At 35.2% G+C, this 22,016-nt stretch overlaps 1 protein-coding gene across 3 annotated transcripts; it reads right to left on the reverse strand.

Moving 5' to 3' along the window:
• Positions 1–43: 43 nt before the first annotated feature.
• Positions 44–21,859, reverse strand: LOC138318994 (uncharacterized). 3 transcript variants are annotated; one of them, XR_011207939.1, is made up of 8 exons: positions 21,743–21,859; positions 20,236–20,367; positions 19,912–20,032; positions 18,841–18,971; positions 9,744–9,977; positions 5,443–5,497; positions 4,636–4,858; positions 44–2,141 (listed from the first exon to the last, which is right to left on the reverse strand). XR_011207939.1 is itself a non-coding variant. In XM_069261870.1 (8 exons), exons 2-7 carry the CDS (start codon positions 20,298–20,300, stop codon positions 4,748–4,750), a joined length of 717 nt encoding a protein of 238 aa, XP_069117971.1. In that variant the 5' UTR covers positions 20,301–20,367; positions 21,743–21,859; the 3' UTR covers positions 44–2,141; positions 4,740–4,747. The 3 variants fall into 3 exon arrangements, 2 of the variants coding, with proteins under 2 accessions (XP_069117971.1, XP_069117970.1); XM_069261870.1 differs by having other exon boundaries at positions 4,740–4,858; XM_069261869.1 differs by lacking the exon at positions 44–2,141 and having other exon boundaries at positions 3,595–4,858; positions 21,702–21,784.
• Positions 21,860–22,016: the final 157 nt, after the last annotated feature.

The following is a 22,016-nucleotide window of genomic DNA, read 5'->3' on the forward strand; positions in this document are numbered from 1 at the left end:
ATCAGTTATTGATCAATTTCTGAAATCAAAACTCAAAAAAAGATTTGAATTGCATACTTTATTTCAAATTCATAAATAATATCTGCATTAAAATTGATGTATAAAAATACCTCTTTTTTACGTTAAAAATTGAATGTTTATGAAAAAAAATAGGTACATGTATAACATAAGTGCCTTATTACCTCCAACTCAAATAACCTTAAATGCAAATATCAAAGTGCGAAATGATTTCTAGACATTTTCCTCCGGTTGGAGAGTATGGTTTATAAAGATATGCTACACAACCAGTGAATAGTTTTCATGTAATGTTTCATCGACTTAAGTACCGTGCCTGGTCATCATCAGACAAATGGCCATGCTACATGTTTGTTGGTTTGATGAATGTGACAGTGTACATACCATACTGGTCATTGACACATCACATTAAGATCATTCACTGATGTGTAACATAATTATTATATCTTTGCATGTAATAACCTATAAAACCATACCTATGCAATTATACAACACTTCTATCCCATACCACATATAGATGCTTAGATTTTAAATAATTACAGGTAATACATCACAATGTTGCTTCGAACTACACACAACGTATACCATTTGGTACTAGTATAATATAATTAACAGTATGCATAGAATATTCCAGACAAATACTCATCAAATTTGAATGTCTATGTAAAATACTGTATGACAATTAAGAAACTTATTATCCCCCGCCCAACGAAGTTGGCGTGTGATATACAAATGGGTTCTGTCCGTCCGTACGAATGGTTTCCGGAGCATAACTCTAAAACCAGTAGAGATATTTCCACGAAACTTCATACACACATTGGTCTTATGGTCTAGTAGTGCCTTTTGCTATTTTTAGGTTATCATTTTTTGCATTTTTTCCGTAACCGTGGAAACATTGCTGAAAATATCATATTTTTGTACCAGGTTCGTTTCCGGAGCATAACTTTAAAACCAGGAGAGATATTTCCACGAAACTTCATAGACACATTGGTATTATGGTCTAGTAATGCCTTTTGCTATTTTAAGGTTTTCACTTTTTGTACTTTTTTCTGTAACCATGGAAACATTGCTGAAAATGGCAGATTTTTGTGTAAGCTTCGTTTCAGGAGCATAACTCTAAAACCAGGAGAGATATTTCCACGAAACTTCATTGACACATTGGTCTTATGGTCTAGTAGTGCCTTTTGCTATTTTAAGGTTTTCACTTTTTGTGCTTTTTTCTGTAACCATAGAAACATTGCTGAAAATATTATATTTTTTAGCAGGTTCATTTCCGGAGCATAACTCTAAAACCAGCAGAGATATTTCCACGAAACTTCATAGACACATTCTTTTTATTGTCTAGTAGTATCTTTTGGTATTTTTAGGTTTTCATTTTTTGCACTTTTTCCGTTACCATGGAAACATTGCTGAAAATATCATGGTAAATGGAAAATGTTACTTTGCAAAACTCCACCCATCTTTGTGTATATAGTCTAATATAAATGTCAAGGCTGTATACCTGATTCAACAATTGCAGCCCCGCTCAACTTCCTTTTTCCTGTTTTTTTTTTTTCATACACATAAGTCTCCACAATCAAACTTACTTCAGCATTGATATCTCCATTGGCGGGGGATCTGAATGACTATGTCCTTGTTTTCAGGATTAAAACTAGTTATAGGTTTCTTCTATGAATTATTTGAAATCTGGATAAGACAGTAGTAGAGTGTATCTATTTCATGATGTACAACTCCATAAAAAACTAAAACATTATATAACATTAACACACTTTTTTCACCTCTCCACCATCATTAGAGACTCGTTCAAATTTCATCTCAAGATGAAAAGAAAGACAATTAAAAAAAAAAAGCCAACAAAGATCACAAAAATCTGTTTTCAAATCTATTGGTATATTCACATAAAGGTATCTGTAAGCATTTAGGTTAGAACTTGAATCTTGTGTAATAAACATCATCAAGATCAAAAGTATTTACTAAGAAGGAAGATACAACACTGATATCTTAATCTTGCCAATTCCTGTCCTGTGTTGGATCCTGTATAAGAAGTAAACAATTCTTCTCTTGATGCCAGGTGTTGGACAAACACTCAGTCAAATTGATGCCAAGGGTCCATCCATTCAACCAAACTGACGGATGTAAGAATATAAAGTTGTATAATTATAAACTACATCACATCCTTAAGAGTATAGTAAATTCTGCTAATAAATGCTTATGGTAATGGTTTGGCACAAGAATGCTGCTATTATCTGAACCAGCATTTTAGTGGTATATTCTGGAGGATTCTGAATTTTCTATAACCCATGCAACATTAATCTTCAGTATACAGATTACTCTAAAATCATAAGCTCATGATAAAACATAGTCTACTAAAAAATGACTCGCTCTTCTATAAAACTAAACACAACACACATGTTCTTGTCTATCATAACCTATCACATCACTTAACATACCGCAAACTATCACATTATAGTCCAATACTGAACATATCACACTTACACTAAGTAAAGGCATGTAAAATTGATACTATTATAAATTATATCTTTCACATCCATGTGTAACACAAACTGTATTTCAAATAACATGGCTTAATTTCTAAAAGACTGTCAATTTTCATTTTGGACGACATGTACTTTTCAATATAAAATTACTAACCTGTTATTTCACATGTACAAGTAATTTATAAGTTATGACATTAATAGTTAGGTAAGATTACACTTTAGTAAATCCAATTATACACACTGTATACCACTTTATTTCCACGTTTACAACATTTCTTCATAACTATCAAAACATTCACAAATACACAAACAGTACATAAAGTTGCAATCACGGATCAATCTTACTGATAATTACACAATCACGGATCAATCTTACTGATAATTACACAATCACGGATCAATCTTACTGATAATTACACAATCACGGATCAATCTTACTGATAATTACACAATCACGGATCAATCTTACTGATAATTACACAATCACGGATCAATCTTACTGATAATTACACAATCACGGATCAATCTTACTGATAATTACACAATCACGGATCAATCTTACTGATAATTACACAATCACGGATCAATCTTACTGATAATTACACACATCACGGATCAATCTTACTGATAATTACACATCACGGATCAATCTTACTGATATTACACATCCGGATCAATCTTACTGATAATTACACAATCACGGATCAATCTTACTGATAATTACACATTCACGGATCAATCTTACTGATAATTACACAATCACGGATCAATCTTACTGATAATTACACAATCACGGATCAATCTTACTGATAATTACACAATCACGGATCAATCTTACTGATAATTACACAATCACGGATCAATCTTACTGATAATTACACAATCACGGATCAATCTTACTGATAATTACACAATCACGGATCAATCTTACTGATAATTACACAATCACGGATCAATCTTACTGATAATTACACAATCACGGATCAATCTTACTGATAATTACACAATCACGGATCAATCTTACTGATAATTACACAATCACGGATCAATCTTACTGATAATTACATTATTGCAATCACGGATCAATCTTACTGATAATTACACAATCACGGATCAATCTTACTGATAATTACACAATCACGGATCAATCTTACTGATAATTACACAATCACGGATCAATCTTACTGATAATTACACAATCACGGATCAATCTTACTGATAATTACACAATCACGGATCAATCTTACTGATAATTACACAATCACGGATCAATCTTACTGATAATTACACAATCACGGATCAATCTTACTGATAATTACACAATCACGGATCAATCTTACTGATAATTACACAATCACGGATCAATCTTACTGATAATTACACAATCACGGATCAATCTTACTGATAATTACACAATCACGGATCAATCTTACTGATAATTACACAATCACGGATCAATCTTACTGATAATTACACAATCACGGATCAATCTTACTGATAATTACACAATCACGGATCAATCTTACTGATAATTACACATTCATGCATACATATGTTTTATACCATTACGTGTGACACATTTGAATTCAAAAGTAAGTATTTGTATCTCATGAAAATAAAGTAGTTCATAAAGTATGGGACAATTAGGTGACTTCACCACCACAAAGCAAAATGTTACTTAAAACTATGTTCTACATCCCTCAATTAAACGAAAAATATTGAAAATTCCATAGCATAGTAAATAGTTTTAATTCTACTTCCCATTAGAAATACAAAGGCAACAAAAAGCTACCATAGAGCCCCTTTCATTAGAGAAAGTTACTTTCAGACAAGATCATACACGTGAAAAGGTCAATACTCGTATTGTTCTAGACATAATGTGCTTTACTCCACTGGTGTGGGTTCCAGTTTGGTTTACAAGAAGATACCACATATTTATAATATCAGTGAGCTACCCATTACTTTGTACATGCTTACAACAGAAAACATTCACAGGCAGGTCACAGTGATATCAGCTACTCAAGTTTAATTAGAACCAGTCTAATACTGATAAACATGCAACTTTTAAAACACTCTCAGTCCCTGTAACACCTTTCAAAACTCCTCGCCGATTTATATACACCTTATTTCTCACTTATCTCCCCCTTCTCTCCGAGGTAAGTCCTTATATACACCTAATCTCTCACTTATCTCCCCCTTCTCTCCTAGATAAGTCCTTATATACACCTTATTTCTCACTTATCTCCCCCTTCTCTCCTAGGTAAGTCCTTTAACTGGGCTAGATCTGCTGATTTTCTCTCTTGTTGAGCTCGTAAGGGAGATACACCAGTACTGTAGGCATTTTTCTGTAAGGACAAACAATCAATATAAATATGGATATCAAAATCACATTGTTATTACATTGAATCTGGCAGTCACCTTTAACTGTCCAAAAACAAGCAATGCCATTTAATTAAACTTGTACTATTAAAGGGCAGTTTGTCTTTACTACATGTTGTTTTCTGATTTGTTTCAAAATGGATCAAACATCACAAACTGAGCAAGGCAGTAAAACAGTCCAGGGACTTATTTACTAGTAAATAAGGAACTTAATCATGAGCACTGAGAAACATTCAAGTTTGTTTAGTATTTTTTGAGAAATTGTGGCAATGAACTGCAACTGTCAAGATTGCTGACTTGGCAAAACTAGGTCAAAAGAAACAGTAAAGAGTGATGGGTAACCTATGAAATGATGCATTCAATTATAAAAAGACAATTTCACTTATTTCAATAGTCTACAATCTAATGATCGTTGTTAAATAAATGCAAGCTCTGAATCTCAAAATATCTCTTCTCCTAGAGGAAAATGTTGATAACATACTGGAAGAAATTCAAAGTACAATTAATAGTTTTTGCAGACTCTCTCCCACCGACAAAGAAACAAACTTACTAGTGATTCATTAGAGGAAAGTTCTCGGCCTTCAACCTTTTCCCATAGCCTATACCTGTGAAACAAAATATGTAGGAATTAAAGGGACATGAGCCTAAATTAACCATGTAAATTTGAGTAAAATACATTATTAAGACATGTCAGATATCGTACGAAGTAATATATATCAGTTATTGTACAAATGTATCAAATAAAATATATATAATGGAAATTCCATCTTTTTTAATTTTGAACCAGCCCAGTCGAATTTTGAAGACTGAGTGTGATAAAAATTGTAGTGTTGAACTTTAGTGACCCCCCACAATGTACTGCTCACAATAAATGAATGTAAACAAAATGGTGGGTCAAAAACGTGGGTGAAGCGAACACAAACTAATTGCGATAGAAAACAGAGTATGTCAAGAGTCAGTAACATGCACGATTGGGAAAGTAGGTAAATACAAATGGATCGCTGAAATACAAGAGACAGGAGCAACTTCCCACTTCATACTTATCATTCTTACGCTATATACAAATTGTTTTATAACAAATATTAACAAATGTGGCTTAAACTTTATTTGTCAATCATCGTAAATAAGAAAATAATCTTAAAATGTGGAAAACTAATATTCCTTGTCATGTCAGCAAGATTTTTGTTCATAATAACCTCGCTTTCGGTTAGCTTTCGTTTTGTGTTCCAAAAATAGAATATGACAGTCTATTTTTATCAATTTTGGGGTAGGTATTCCCCACGTTTTCCTGTCATTTTAAATAACCAATCATTGTAATAAAATATTCAATAAACATTTGAAAACCATATCTAAGCCACAGGGACCTGGCACGATTTTTTAAAACTAACAGAATACATATATATATATTATAGTATCAAGGGTATGAACTCGGTGGTCGAGAAAAACAGACCTATTTTTTTAAAACCGTGATTATTTTAATAAATTGGTTCTGTACAACATTGAAGGATATCTTACCTTAAAGAGAAATAATTTATCTTTCCATTGAGTGCTTGATGAACAAAATTGGCCAAGTTTTGACGAAGTTATGGCTTGATGAATCGGGAAATTTACGACAAATATGCTAGGTATACATTTCCCTGTCCGGTCGAAATGTCGTCTGGGCTCTAATGGGTACCTAAACAAGGGCCCAATGGGCCCGAATCGCTCACCTGCAATTTGGTAATCATGTGTGGTTCACACTTAACAAATAGAGTAAATAAGAATTTATATCATCCCTAAGCCCATTAGAGGCCCCTTTACATCTTGGTTATTAAAAAGAGATCGTTTTAGCCTATTTGACCCCTATGACCTTGAATGAAGGTCAAGGTCATTCTTTTGAACAAACTTGGTAGCCCTTGATCCCAGCATGCCACAGGCCCAATATCTGGTCCCTATGCCTTTTGGTTTTTAAGACGAAGTCATTTAAAGATTTTAGCCTATTTGACCCCTATGACCTTGAATGAAGGTCAAGGTCCTTCATTTCAACAAACTTGGTAGCCCTTCATCCCAGCATACCACAGGGCCAATATCAGGTCCCTGTGCCTTTTGGTTATCAAGAAGTTATTTAAAATTAAGTCTATTGGACCCCTGTGACATTGAATCAAGGTCAAGGTCATTCATTTGAACAAACTTGGTAGCCCTTTATCCTAGCATGTAACATGCCAAATATCAAGTCTCTGGGTCTCTTGGTTATTAAGAAGAAGTTGTTTAAAGATTTTCACCTATTTGACCCCTGCGACCTTGAATGAAGGTCAAGGTCATTCATTTGAACAAACTTGGTAGCCCTTTATCCCAGTATGTCACAGGCCTAATATAAGGTCCCTAGGCTTCTTGGTTATTAAGAAGAAGTCATCTAAACATTTTAGCCTATTTGACCCCTGAGACCTTGATTGAAAGTCAAGGTCATTTATTTGAACAAACTTTGTAGCGCTTCATCCCAACATGTCCCATGCCCAATATCAGGTCTCTAGACTGTTTGGGTATAAAGAAGAAGTTGTTTAAAGATTTTAGCCTGTTTGACCTCTGTGACATTGAATGGAAGTCAAGGTCATTCATTTGAACAAACTTGGTAGCCCTTCATCCCATCATGCGACAGGCCCAATATCAGGTTCCTAGGCTGTTTGGTTATTAAGGAGAAGTCATTTAAAAGATTTTAGTATATTTGACCCCTGTGACCTCGAATGAAAGTCAAGGTCATTCATTTGAACAAACTTGATAGCCCTTCATCCCAGCATGCCACAGGCCCAATATCAGGTCCCTAGGCTGTTTGGTTATTAAGAAGAAGTCGTCAGACAGGTGAGCTAAAAACTAAGCCAAAATCACCAATTCTACGCTTGTGGTGGTAAACAGTATCCATAACTGTGTTCATCCACAATCTCCTTTGCAGGTGTCATCACCAATAGCTGCAATATTGTAGCTCAAAAGACTTTCAGACAGATAATGATGTCGTCTTTAGAGCTACGGTTGGTGCCTATTACTGCTAATGGAGCAAAGAAATGATAGTGGAAATCAATATTAAAACGTCTGCTTGCATAAAATCGTACTTGTTTTATATCACTTACCTAATAGGCAATAAAACTGAACTGTATAAATATCAAATTCACAGCCAGACATTACTTTTTTCACAAATAACTATGATGACCTTTTCCAAAGAAAATTATACGGCAAGTCTACAAATTATGAATTTGACGCCTTATGAGTAGTAAAGTAGATATAAAGAATGGTCGTAATGATTGTTTTGGACAAAAATAATATATAAATGCATGTATACCCTCAAATAATTGGAATCCTTACAAAAAAGTACAGAAAATTGTGCCCGAGTGATTTTCTGAGGCAATGCTCCATTACTACACATAGGCACCAATTCTTACCCAGCTGAAAGGTATAGTAGGACGGGTACGTATATTCGGTCTAACCCAGACCAAGCACTAAAATTTTCTTATACTTACACTTACCAAGACCAAGCACTAAAAGTTTTTTCGCTTACCCTGACCAAGCACTTAAAGTTCTTTCACTTACCCAGACCAAGCACTTAAAGTTTCTTACACTTACCAAGACCAAGCACTAAAAGTTTTTTCGCTTACCCACACCAAGCACAAAAAGTTTTTTCACTAACCTAGACCAACCACTAAAAGTTCTTTCCCTTACCCAGACCAAGCACTAAAATTTCTTTATTTACCCAGACCAAGCACTAAAAGTTCTTTCACTTAACCAGACCAAGCACTTAAAGTTCTTTCACTTACCCAGACCAAGTATTAAAACTTTCTTACACTCTCCCAGACCAAGCACTAAAAGTTCTTTCACTTACCCAGACCAAGCATTAAAAGTTCTTTCACTTACTCAGACCAAGTATAAAAAGTTTCTTACACTCTCCCAGACCAAGTATAAAAAGTTTCTTACACTCTCCCAGACCAAGCATTAAAAGTTTCTTACACTTACCTAGATCAAGCACTAAAAGTTTTTTCGCTTACCCAGACCAAGCACAAAAAGTTCTTTCACTTACCCAGATCAAGCACTAAAAGTTCTTTCACTTACCCAGACCAAGCACAAAAAGTTCTTTCACTTACCCAGACCAAGCACTAAAAGTTCTTTCACTTACCCAGACCAAGCACAAAAAGTTCTTTCACTTACCCGGACCAAGCACTTAAAGTTCTTTCACTTACCCAGACCAAGCACTTAAAGTTCTTTCACTTACCCAGACCAAGTATTAAAACTTTCTTACACTCTCCCAGACCAAGCACTAAAAGTTCTTTCACTTACTCAGACCAAGTATAAAAAGTTTCTTACACTCTCCCAGACCAAGTATAAAAAGTTTCTTACACTCTCCCAGACCAAGCATTAAAAGTTTCTTACACTTACCTAGATCAAGCACTAAAAGTTTTTTCGCTTACCCAGACCAAGCACAAAAAGTTTTTTCACTTACCCAGATCAAGCACTAAAAGTTCTTTCACTTACCCAGACCAAGCACAAAAAGTTCTTTCACTTACCCAGACCAAGCACTAAAAGTTCTTTCACTTACCCAGACCAAGCACAAAAAGTTCTTTCACTTACCCGGACCAAGCACTAAAAGTTCATTCACTTACCCAGACCAAGCACTAAAAGTTCTTTCGCTTACCCAGATCAAGCACTACAAGTTCTTTAGCTTACCCAGACCAAGCACTAAAAGTTTCTTTCATTTACCTAGACCAAGTAATAAAAGTTTCTTACACTTTCCCAAGACTAAGCATTTAAAGTTGTTTACACTTAACAAGACCTAATGCTTAAAGTTCTTTCACTTACCAAGACCAAGCATTAAAAGTTTCTCAAACTTACCCAGCCCAAGCACTGAAGGTAAGTGCTATGACAGTAAAGACTGTCACATAATTGGTCCTCCACTTTTTTTCCCACTGGCTCATTTCCTTTCTTTGGATAGGTGGTGGGTCAGATGCTGTATTTCTGCTACAATTGTGGAACTGCTGGACTTGTTCGAATAGACTTGGAGTACGGACATATTCCCAAGGACTAGGCTTTGGTTCATGAGAGCGATAAATGTCATGGTACACTGCTCTGTAAAAATATATAAAAACAATTTCTATTTAGCTAACCATAATGCTTTCAACCAATGACTATGTATATCAGCCATTTCTTTTCCATCCCTTATCCTCTTTTAATGAAAAACATGATAAACATGGAAACTAAGCTTAGAGATTAAACAAAATTCAATTATTGTTGAAATCAAACAGACTGAATATGATATTCAACCTGCAGACTCATCAGTAATGGTGATATGATTAAAAGCATTTTCATTCAATCAACATCATTGATTTCATTAAGGAATCTTATCTATGTTATCTTATCTAGAATCGACAGAAAAACAGCGGTGACACGAAACACATTATAGTTTTTAATGTAGGGTGGATATATTGATGTAAGATGAAAAATATTCATTTAATGTATTGTTAGCGAGATCCAAGAGGGATCTTGGAACCAACAAAAAAAAATCTATGTTTGACAATAAAAAGAGGGATATTTTCTCTGCTTTTTAAACTTCACCTACAAAACACATATTAAATTGAAGAACGATACCTTCAATACTTTCAGAGAAATAGCAGTCTGTATTTACAGGAAGCCAAATGGGCATGTATTGCTCACTTGTATGCAATGGTACTTTTACCACCTTGAATTTGCCTTTTCCCCCCCATCTCTGCCCTTCAGAATCAGACCAGGCCCCTTTATATAACATATGATTGTCCTTTCCCAACAATGTTTCAAACCCAATTTGTTTGTTATCCATCTAAGGATGAAAGGGGAGTAGGATTTTAAAGCTAAAATTAAGAAAATTTCCCCTTTTTAGGCCCACCCCTCTGCCCCTAGGGGTCGAACAAGGCTCAATTATATAAAATATGATTGTCATTCCCAACATTGTTTCGAACTAAATTTCATTGCCATCCATTCAAGGATGAAGGAGTAGGATTTCAAACCTAAAATTAAGAAAATTTCCTATTTGAAGCCATGCCTTTCTGCTCCCAGAGGTTGGACCAGGCTCATTTATATAAAATATGATTGACCTTTCCAACAATGTTTCAAACCAAATTTGGTTACCATCCATCAAACGGTTAAAGAGGAGTAGGATTTTAAAGCTAAAATTAAGGAAATTTCCCCTTTTTAGGCCCCGTCCCTCAGCCCCTAGGGGAAGAAACAGGCTCATTTATAAATCAAAGTTCCAAGGCCACTCTTAGATGCTATGAATGAAGGACTCAAACAAAGGAATAAAGAAATTGGTTTTTCATTTAAATATTGAATTTAGTACACAAAGTGTACAGTGTTGAATTTTGGAGTTAAATATTTATATATACGGTAGACTATACCTTATTTATTTTATGAAGTTTATGATGTATTTTAAAGTTGTTTCAAGAACAATAAGTTGAATAACTCATTTTCCTAAAATAACTGAAATAAATTTTATATTTAAATTATTTCTGAAATAATTATTTCAACACCAATAAATCCGGTCAGAATCTGAGAGTCATTTTTTACAATTCTTTATTACCTTATTCGACCCAATAAGCGCACATGTCCCTATAAGCGCCCTCCCCATTTTCGATGCCTCGATTTCAATTGTCCACGCATAAATAAAGACCAAAACTACAAAATACTGTCTAGATTTGCAATAATTCCGTCTTATTAGCACCTTTTCATATTTTTTCTATTTTTTTAAACGCCCTGGGCGCTTATTGGGTCGAATACGGTAATTACTAAAATTATCTTATTCGTCAATGTCTCTTAAAAGACAAAAAAAATAAAATAAGTTAACATATCCGTATCTTAATATCCACTTAACATTTAAGAATATTTTCGGAAAAATATAACATCATAGCCAGATACCTTTGCCAAATAAAAGGTACATTATTTTGTTACGTATAACACTTAGATTTCTTTTAAATTCACAAGAACGCTAGTACAGCTAGAAAACTTCATGTAATGCATCAGACTTTAGCAAGTCTTCGTAAGCCTAACAGTTGGAACATATTATCCTGAATTTTGCTTTGTCCACTTTTGACTAATAATAAATTATGGCCAGATACTTTTATTGCCAAATAAAAGGTACATTAGTTGGTTATTATAACACTAAAAATTTTTCTGAATTCATAAGAATGCTATCATCAAGAAAATTTAATGCAATTCATCGGACTTAAACAAGTTTTTGTAAGGCTACCATGCATAGATTACACAGCAATAGAAGTTCATTTGTCACCAAGTTGCTCGTACATATATAGATCTATATTATCATTATATTTTGTAAGTTTATGTTGATAAGTTTTGTAATTTTTCCCATTCAATATAACACAGTTTTCGATAAACAAAAGACATAACTACCAGTGACAGAACAAGGGAGGACACTCGGACTCAAAACTGTTAACTTTTACTGTGCAATAATATGATCAGATATAGTTCATCAATGCAATCACAACAAAAAAGCTTTATAAACGTAATAAGAACTTTCTTTTGCAATTATCTTCCTAATGTTTGATTACATTAATCGATCAGCAGCATGGATTACGTAATATTGGAAAAAACATACACAATACAAAATCAACCGAAAGTCTGCCGCGGAGGAAGACATCGAAGAAGGCGTTGTTCATGATTTTCGGGAGTCAAGATGACGCGTAGTGAGACCAAAATCATAACTGTACACTCAAAACACACCGTCTATGGTGCATATGTATGTACAAATTAAAAGTTTATATTTTTGAATACTAAGGTTTGATTTATTCATACCATCAAATAGTATGTTAAATGAACAAAACAACATTTAATTTTCATCGCGGAGTGGTTTTATTGTTTAGATGTGCACAGGTTCGCCGAGGGTACCTAAGAATGCTGTTTCACAGCATCAAAAAAACAAGAGGCCCATGGGCCTTAACGGTCATCTGACTCATGGCCCAAAACAACAAAGTCACAGTATAAAGTATTGGTTAACGATTAATATAAACAATACAAGGAACTCCTTAGCTGAATATGTAAGTTTCTGAAAAAAGTAAATGTCATTTGTTGAACAAACTTGGTAGCCCTTCATCCAAATATGGTCGAAACCCATTCAAGGATTAATATAAGGAGGAGTCAGATTTTAAAGCCAAATTTCAGCAAAGCTCCCATTTTGGACCTCGGTCATACTATCCCTATGGGTCTTACCTCGGTCCTTTATAAAATATGATTGTCCTTACCTAAAGTTCTCCCTTCTGAATCAATTAAAACCACTATAGACCAATTTTCATTGAGATCGGAGACTGAAACCTTAAAACAGGAAGGGGCCAGCGGCCATCTTGGAATACCAAAATCTTTACGCAAATGTTTGCATGTTATTCGGCATCAATTAAAACCCCTATAGACCAATTTTCATTGAGATCGGAGACTGAAACCTTAAAACAAGAAGTGGGCCAGCGGCCATCTTGGAATACCAAAATCTTTACGAAAATATTTGCATGCTGTTCGGCATCAATTAAAACACCTATAGACCAATTTTCATTGAGATCGGAGACTGAAACCTTAAAACAGGAAGTGGGCCAGCGACCATCTTGGAATATCAAAATCTTTACGAAAATGTTTGCATGTTGTTTGGCATCAATTAAAACCCCTATAGACCAATTTTCATTGAGATCAGAGACTGAAACCTTAATACAGGAAATGGGCCAGCTAAAATTAAGAAAATTTGCCCTTTTGGGGCCCCACCCCTCAGTTCCTAGGGTTCAGACCAGACTCATTTATATACAAGAGATCCCAGAGGGATCTTGGCGCCCACCAAAGAATGATCTATGTCTGACAATGGAAAGAGGTATCTTTTCCCTGCTTTTCAAACTTTTTTCAAACACACTACATATAAAATTTGAGACAGATCCCTATAGTACTTTCTAAGAAATAGTGGTAACAAACTTCAACAATGAAATCTAAGATGGTGGCCCGGTTTGCCATCTTGTTTACCGATCAGTCCCGAAAGGCATTATGGATCAGTCCTTAATGTACTATGCACAACTAGGGTACAAGGGGAAACTATGCATGGAATTTGAGAAAGATCCCTTCAGTACTTTCTGAGAAATAGCGATAACAAACTTTAACTATCAAAATCCAAGATGGCCGTCAGTCGGTCATCTTGTTTACCGATCGGTCCCAAAATGCAATATGCAGAACTAGGGTCCTAGGGGAACCGACATATGAAATTTGAGAAAGATCCCTTCAGTACTTTTTGAGAAATAGCGGTAACAAATTTTAACTATCAAAATCCAAGATGGCCGCCTGTTGGCCATCTTGTTCACCGATCGGTCCCAAAATGGAACATGCACAACTAGGGTCCTAGGGGAACCTATATATGAAATTTGAGAAAGATCCCTTCAGTACTTTTTGAGAAATAGTGGTAACAAACTTTAACTATCAAAATCCAAGATGGCCGCCTGTCGGCCATCTTGTTCACCGATCCGTCCCAAAATGCAACATGCACAACTAGGGCCCTAGGGGACCCTATATATGAAATTTGAGAAAGATCCTTTCAGTACTTTTTGAGAAATAGCAGTAAGAAACTTTAACTATCAAAATCAAAGATGGCCGCCTGTCGGCTATCTTGTTCATCGATCGGTCCCAAATGTAATATGCACAACTAGGGTCCTAGGGGAACCTGTATATGAAATTTGAGAAAGATCCCTTCAGTACTTTCTGAAAAATAGCGGTAACAAGAATTGTGAACGGACGGACGGAAGGACGGACGGACGACGGACCACAGACGAAAGGCGATTTGAATAGCCCACCAATGATGATGGTGGGCTAAAAATATAATTGTGTTTCCCCAATGATGTTTCACACCAAATATGGATAAAATTCATCCAAGGATGGAGGAGGAGTAGAATTTTAAAGCTAAAATTAAAAAAATTTCCCCATTTGGGACCCCACCCCTCAGCCCCTTGGGGTCGGACCAGGCACATTTATAATATGATTTCCTTCTCCAATGATGTTTCACACCAAATATGGATGAAATCCATCCAAGGATGAAGGAGGAGAAGGATTTTAAAGCTAAAATTAAGAAAATTTCCCCATTTGGGGCCCCACCTCTCAGCCCCTAATGGTCGAACCAGGCTCATTTATATAAAATATGATTGTCCGTCCCAAATGATGTTCCACATCAAATATGGATGAAATCCATCCAAGGATGAAGGAGGAGTAGGATTTTAAAGCTAAAATTTAAAAAATTTGCCCATTTGGGGCCCCACCCCTCAGCCTCTAGGGGTTGGACCACGCTCATTTACATCAAATATGATTATCCTTCCTCAATAATGTTTTATACTAAATATAGATGAAATACATCCAAGGATGAAGGAGGAGTAGGATTTTAAAGCTAAAATTAAGAAAATTTGCCCTTTGGGGGCCCCATCCCTCAGCCCCTAGGGGTTGGACCACGCTCATTTATATAAAATATGATTGTCCGTCCCCAATGATGTTTCACATCAAATATGGATGAAATCCATCCAAGGATGAAGGAGGAGTAGGATTTTAAAGCTAAAATTAAGAAAATTTCCCCATTTGGGGCCCCACCTCTCAGCCCCTAATGGTCGAACCAGGCTCATTTATATAAAATATGATTGTCCGTCCCAAATGATGTTCCACATCAAATATGGATGAAATCCATCCAAGGATGAAGGAGGAGTAGGATTTTAAAGCTAAAATTTAAAAAATTTGCCCATTTGGGGCCCCACCCCTCAGCCTCTAGGGGTTGGACCACGCTCATTTACATCAAATATGATTATCCTTCCTCAATAATGTTTTATACTAAATATAGATGAAATACATCCAAGGATGAAGGAGGAGTAGGATTTTAAAGCTAAAATTAAGAAAATTTGCCCTTTGGGGGCCCCATCCCTCAGCCCCTAGGGGTTGGACCACGCTCATTTATATAAAATATGATTGTCCGTCCCCAATGATGTTTCACATCAAATATGGATGAAATCCATCCAAGGATGAAGGAGGAGTAGGATTTTAAAGCTAAAATTAGGAAAATTTGCCTTTTTGGGGCCCCACCCCTCAGCCCATAGGGGTCGGACCAGGCTCATTTATATAAAATATGATTGTCCGTCCCAAATGATGGTTCACACCAAATATGGATGATATCCATCCAAGGATGAAGGAGGAGTAGGTTTTTAAAGCTAAAATTAAGAAAATTTGCCCTTTTGGGGCTCCAAAAGCCCCTAGGGGTCGGACCAAGCTCATTTATATAAAATATGATAGTCCTTCCCCAATACTTTTCACACCAAATATGGATGAAATCCATCCAAGGATGAAGGAGGAGTAGGATTTTAAAGCTTAAAATAAGAAAATTCGCCCTTTTGGGGCCCCACCCCTCAGCCCCTAGTAGGAGTGTCACGGTTAACCGAAAATGCGGTTAACCGAAAAATTCAACCGTACGGTTCGGTTCGGTACGATAATTCTTAGTTTCGGTTCGGTTCATTAAAAAAAATACCTGTCCTATAATACCTGTAATTTACGTGTATAAACTGTATTGCAGATTATTTCATTGAAAATACGGCGAAGTTGTTTGTCAGAATCCCGAGAAATACACCTGTTGACCGACATATATGTGTAACACGTGTGCAAGTTCAGTCATTCAGAAGATCGTTTTTTGCTGTCTGCGGACATTTTTTTACACATACATAATATCTAAATGATATATTTCACTTAATGTTTGATATTTTATAATTGACGATTTTTTAAATATATTTTTTCGATAACATTAATCCCGCAGAATATCGGCAGCTAAATCAAGCCGCCATTGTGTTGCCGATTGTTTCACATCAAATATGGATGAAATCCATCCAAGGATGAAGGAGGAGTAGGATTTTAAAGCTAAAATTAGGAAAATTTGCCTTTTTGGGGCCCCACCCCTCAGCCCATAGGGGTCGGACCAGGCTCATTTATATAAAATATGATTGTCCGTCCCAAATGATGGTTCACACCAAATATGGATGATATCCATCCAAGGATGAAGGAGGAGTAGGTTTTTAAAGCTAAAATTAAGAAAATTTGCCCTTTTGGGGCTCCAAAAGCCCCTAGGGGTCGGACCAAGCTCATTTATATAAAATATGATAGTCCTTCCCCAATACTTTTCACACCAAATATGGATGAAATCCATCCAAGGATGAAGGAGGAGTAGGATTTTAAAGCTTAAAATAAGAAAATTCGCCCTTTTGGGGCCCCACCCCTCAGCCCCTAGTAGGAGTGTCACGGTTAACCGAAAATGCGGTTAACCGAAAAATTCAACCGTACGGTTCGGTTCGGTACGATAATTCTTAGTTTCGGTTCGGTTCATTAAAAAAAATACCTGTCCTATAATACCTGTAATTTACGTGTATAAACTGTATTGCAGATTATTTCATTGAAAATACGGCGAAGTTGTTTGTCAGAATCCCGAGAAATACACCTGTTGACCGACATATATGTGTAACACGTGTGCAAGTTCAGTCATTCAGAAGATCGTTTTTTGCTGTCTGCGGACATTTTTTTACACATACATAATATCTAAATGATATATTTCACTTAATGTTTGATATTTTATAATTGACGATTTTTTAAATATATTTTTTCGATAACATTAATCCCGCAGAATATCGGCAGCTAAATCAAGCCGCCATTGTGTTGCCGATTGTAAACAATCGCGTCTCCGTCGGCCAATATTCCGTGAATTAAACCATTTTACGATTGAACATGCACCTGGTACGTAATAATGTTTATCTCTATTATAATTCCAATGCATAATACTTTTTAAAAACGCTTTTTCTGAGATAATACCGATGTATTGATTTGCGGTAAAACTTACGATTTTCACATGTCAATCATCACATAATAATGCGTCATGAAGGATATGAGCAAAGTTTTAGTGACGAAATAATGTATCATAAAGGATACGAGGACATATATCTCTCTGTGACTGATTAATGTGTCAATAGTACTGAAAGAGTTAAAAAGATAAGAAAATGTTCAATGATGTTTTTTAAAGATGTTCCACTGCTGAGAGATCATAAATGATACTCAATATTTGAACAAAAATTGGTATTTAATCGTGTTATATGTCTAATTAAGACACAAAATGATATAAAATAATTAATGAATTTCTTTGCTGCATGCAATTTTAGAACTTCAATCTATATAGGATATAGTGATGTGGATTATTTTTCAGGACGCAATAAATTATGTTTTTAATTAGAAGTGAAATTTTGATAAAGAAAAAAAAAACCTTTTGTTTAAGTGATATACCATCTTTAAATCTAAAGCAAAACTTGTTTTTGATAGAAAATAGACTTAAAAAGTGTTCAATTAAGATTTGCCTGAACCGAACCGAAAAAACCGAAAACCGATCAAAAAAAGTTGAAACCGAACCGAGCTGAAAAAACATGAACCGTGACATCCCTAGCCCCTAGGGGTCGGACCAAGCTCATTTATATAAAATATGATGATCCTTCCCCAATAATGTTTCACACCAAATATGGATGACATCCGCATAGCAGTTAAGGAGGAGTAGCGTTTTAAAGGAAAAAGTTTACGCACGACGGACGGCTCACAACGCACGGCGGATGACGACGGACAAATCATGATGACGTTCGGGTCAGATGACCTAATAATTGTTGTCCTTTGCCAATGATGTTTCGAACCAAATATGGTTGAAATCCACTTTGCGGTTAAGGAGGCGTAGTGCTTTAACATTTGCAAGGACGGGCGAAGCAAGATGACTATAAGTCATCCTGACCCTTTGGGTCAGCTGACCTTATAACATTTATATGACACTCTCCACATTATATGTCTATACTTAAGCAATACGTGTATACCTACAAAAGTATCATATGCATTAACTATATTGTCTTTATAGGCAGACTGAAAAATGACCCACAAAACCTACCTCTGTGTTAGACAGGTAAAGGCATTGTCATATGCTGTTCTTTGTCGAGGACTGCTCAACACTTTGTAGGCATGTTGTACTTGCATAAACTCTAGTTTTGTATCTAAATCCAAGTTGTAATCTGGGTGAAACTGAAATCCAAAACATATGCTGTGATGTTTTACAAAATACAATGTTAAAACATCAAAATATTTAGATTATGGTCATGTTATTAACATTTAACAAGAGGCCCATAGGCCTTATCGCTTACCTGAGTTTGGATACAGAATGAAACAAAGACATATAAACACTATATATATATATCGGCTCATCATAAGGTCAAATTTGTGAATTCAGAAGATTTTTTGAAATTTTACTCATTTTGACCCCGTTAAGCCCAGCCCCTCTAGTACCTGGGGGTCAGTGAGGTCCGATATGGATATGTTAAGCTATGTCTCAGGCTAATATTTCTAACCAAGTTTGACTCATTTCCTACGAAAATTGAAAAAATAATGTGCATTTATGTGTTTTTCCTTTATAAATTATTGCACTCGTAGAACTTGAAAAGAAGTTAAAAATGTGTTTTCAAGATGGCGGCTGTGGTAGCCATCTTAGATTTCGGATTGACTCGAAAAATAATAACACTTTGTCGGGACCATGTCAGGATCATTTCAGGCAAGTTTCAGCCAAATCAGACTGGCAGAACTGGAGAAGAAGTTCAAAATGTGAAAAGTTTACGCACAGGGCATAGTGGAGGACAGTGGACGAAACATGATGACGGACGAAACATGATGACTACAGGTCATCCTGACCCTTTGGGTCAGATTACCTAAAAATATAAGTTAATAACATACAAACAAAGACTTAAATAAAACATTGGTGGCTAATTCTAGCTTAATTCTAGCTTAACTTACATACAATTTCCATCTACTGTGCTTTATCACTCAACATATTAACCTTTCTTTGTATTAAAATCTTAATGAATATGTAAACCATTATTTGAAAGTCAGAAGAAAAAGTCTGCAACATGAATATGCTGATTCATTGTCTAGACAACCAGTATAAACTGTCACTGTTGGTTGATTGTATCACCTTTTTAGATAAAGCGAAATAGGCTGATTTGATTTCTACATCAGTAGCATCCTCTTTGACACCCAGTACCTCATACAGAGAGGCCTCCCGGAGTGGCACATGATGTAAACGAGACAAGGACCTGTCAAAAAAAGTAAAAACATGTCTGTAATTAAATAGGAAGCTACACAAGGATATTCATTGTTTATTGTGTGATGGTCAGTAATTTAATCAAGACATAAAAATTTTAACAAGTCCAATAATTTCATCTATACACAGTTTCAGTTTCTACAAGTGATACATGCATAATATCAGTTAAAAAACTCAAACCCATAATTTACTTACCGTAGCTTATGTAGACGAAACATTGATTGTTTATTGAAGAATTGGTTTCCTTTCCGGTGAAGCATATTCTGTGGTCACATCACCATAATGACACTTTAAACTCCAACCAGCAGGACGTAAAAACATACAAGTCTAAAACAGATATGCATATATTATATTTATCATATAACTGGCCCATCCAGCCATGTCATATGCCCATGTCATAAATATCATAAGGCACATGTGTAGTAACACTATTATGACGTCACATATAGATTTGATATGTCACATGATTGTTTCAGTAGACAGAAACGTCACGTCCCAGCCAGATTTCTACTGTTTTATACACTGTCCTATAGTATGATTGCATTACTATATAATGTATAGAGGATCCTACACTCGTGACTATGTGATATGCAATTTATCAAACTCATTGAATAATTTGATATGTAACTCCTTTAAAGGCTCATGGCATATCAAATCATTGAACTCTTTTGATAAATTTCATATCACATAGTCACTCATATAAGATCCTCTATACATTATATAGTAATGCAATCATACTATAGGACAAAATCTAAAACAAAAGTCCTTAATGTCTAAAATAATTTCATGACAGGACTAATCTACAAGTTAAAACAATTTAACCCATTTGAGTAACAGTTACCTGTTTGCAGTAATCAATAAGTTACCCAATTGAGTAATTATGTGAAAAGAAAACGCATAATGTTGTTTTAAAAATTATTATCAAAAAAGGGCGTCATAGTTTTTAGAATGCCTTACAACTTATCGAAAAGACAGTATGTTTCTGTGGATGAAATTGAAATATCAAATTCTGTTGTCTAACTTTGTTGTAAGATGACAATTTAGGTGCTCTCCATTGACTTTCATGTATAGCTATCAGGGAAATTCAGTGCAAATGTCATGGTTGAATGAGTTTTACCTGTGTTCTATTTTAGCACCATAGTAAGCAATGGAGGTGGTTTATTTAGTGACTTTTACCAAAGTTGAAACAACGAAGTTTGTCCCATTTTGATTGATAATGTACTATGTTATGTTATTAATGGTGCCATGTCAAAATTATTACGCCCTTTTTTGATAAAAAAGTTAAAAGCAACTTCATGCATTTTTCTTACATTTGGGTAACTTATTGATTACTCAAACAGGTAACTGTTACTCAAATAGGTAACTGTTACCCATATACAGGGTTGTGCCCAACCTGTTTTAGATGTGTACACTTTTGTGACTAGGTATGTCACTTTTATTTACAATTGTCTACTTATACGTGTTGTCAGATTTGGCTGTATAGGTAGTCAAATCTAGCTATATAGCCAGAGATTTACTCTTAGCGGTGCTACCCGACCTGACACATCAGACCGTTACAATTATTCAATGTCTTCTATTATAAAACGTTCTATTATAAACCATGTTTGTACAGTACTTATCGTGAATGGAAAGTAAAACATGTCAATATATGATACCATTACCTATAGCCAGTACGCTACATGTATCCAGTTAGTCTGTTTACCTTTCGTGAAAGAAACCTTCAGAGGGGGTTACATAAGTTCCGGAAGTGGCATAGGCCTACTAATATTTTAAGTAGGATATAATGTAAAGTCCGTTAAAAAAATATTTGGAAGAAAATATCACTATAGGCCAATGTAAAACAGTAATTCCATATTAAAATAACTGTCCGATTTACTCTTTATGATTTGTTAAGGTGTCCTATATCACTTAATTTCTAATAATTTCGATAGTTTCGTTGTAATAATTATTTCCGGATTGTAAGTCCTTTTACAGTT

The sequence above is a fragment of the Argopecten irradians genome, chromosome 3, assembly GCF_041381155.1.
Source record: "Argopecten irradians isolate NY chromosome 3, Ai_NY, whole genome shotgun sequence".
Taxonomy (NCBI): domain Eukaryota; kingdom Metazoa; phylum Mollusca; class Bivalvia; order Pectinida; family Pectinidae; genus Argopecten; species Argopecten irradians.

Bases quoted from the DNA above. Each gene is read 5' to 3' on its own strand.
- LOC138318994 (XM_069261870.1), bottom strand. From the start codon at position 20,300: ATGCTTCACCGGAAAGGAAACCAATTCTTCAATAAACAATCAATGTTT. The intron at 5,498-9,743 runs GTAAGTTTGAGA...TTTGTTTCACAG, and splicing joins ACCTTCAGTGCTTGGGCTGG to GTATAGGCTATGGGAAAAGG. The intron at 4,859-5,442 runs GTAAGTTTGTTT...TTGTCCTTACAG, and splicing joins TTTCCTCTAATGAATCACTA to AAAAATGCCTACAGTACTGG.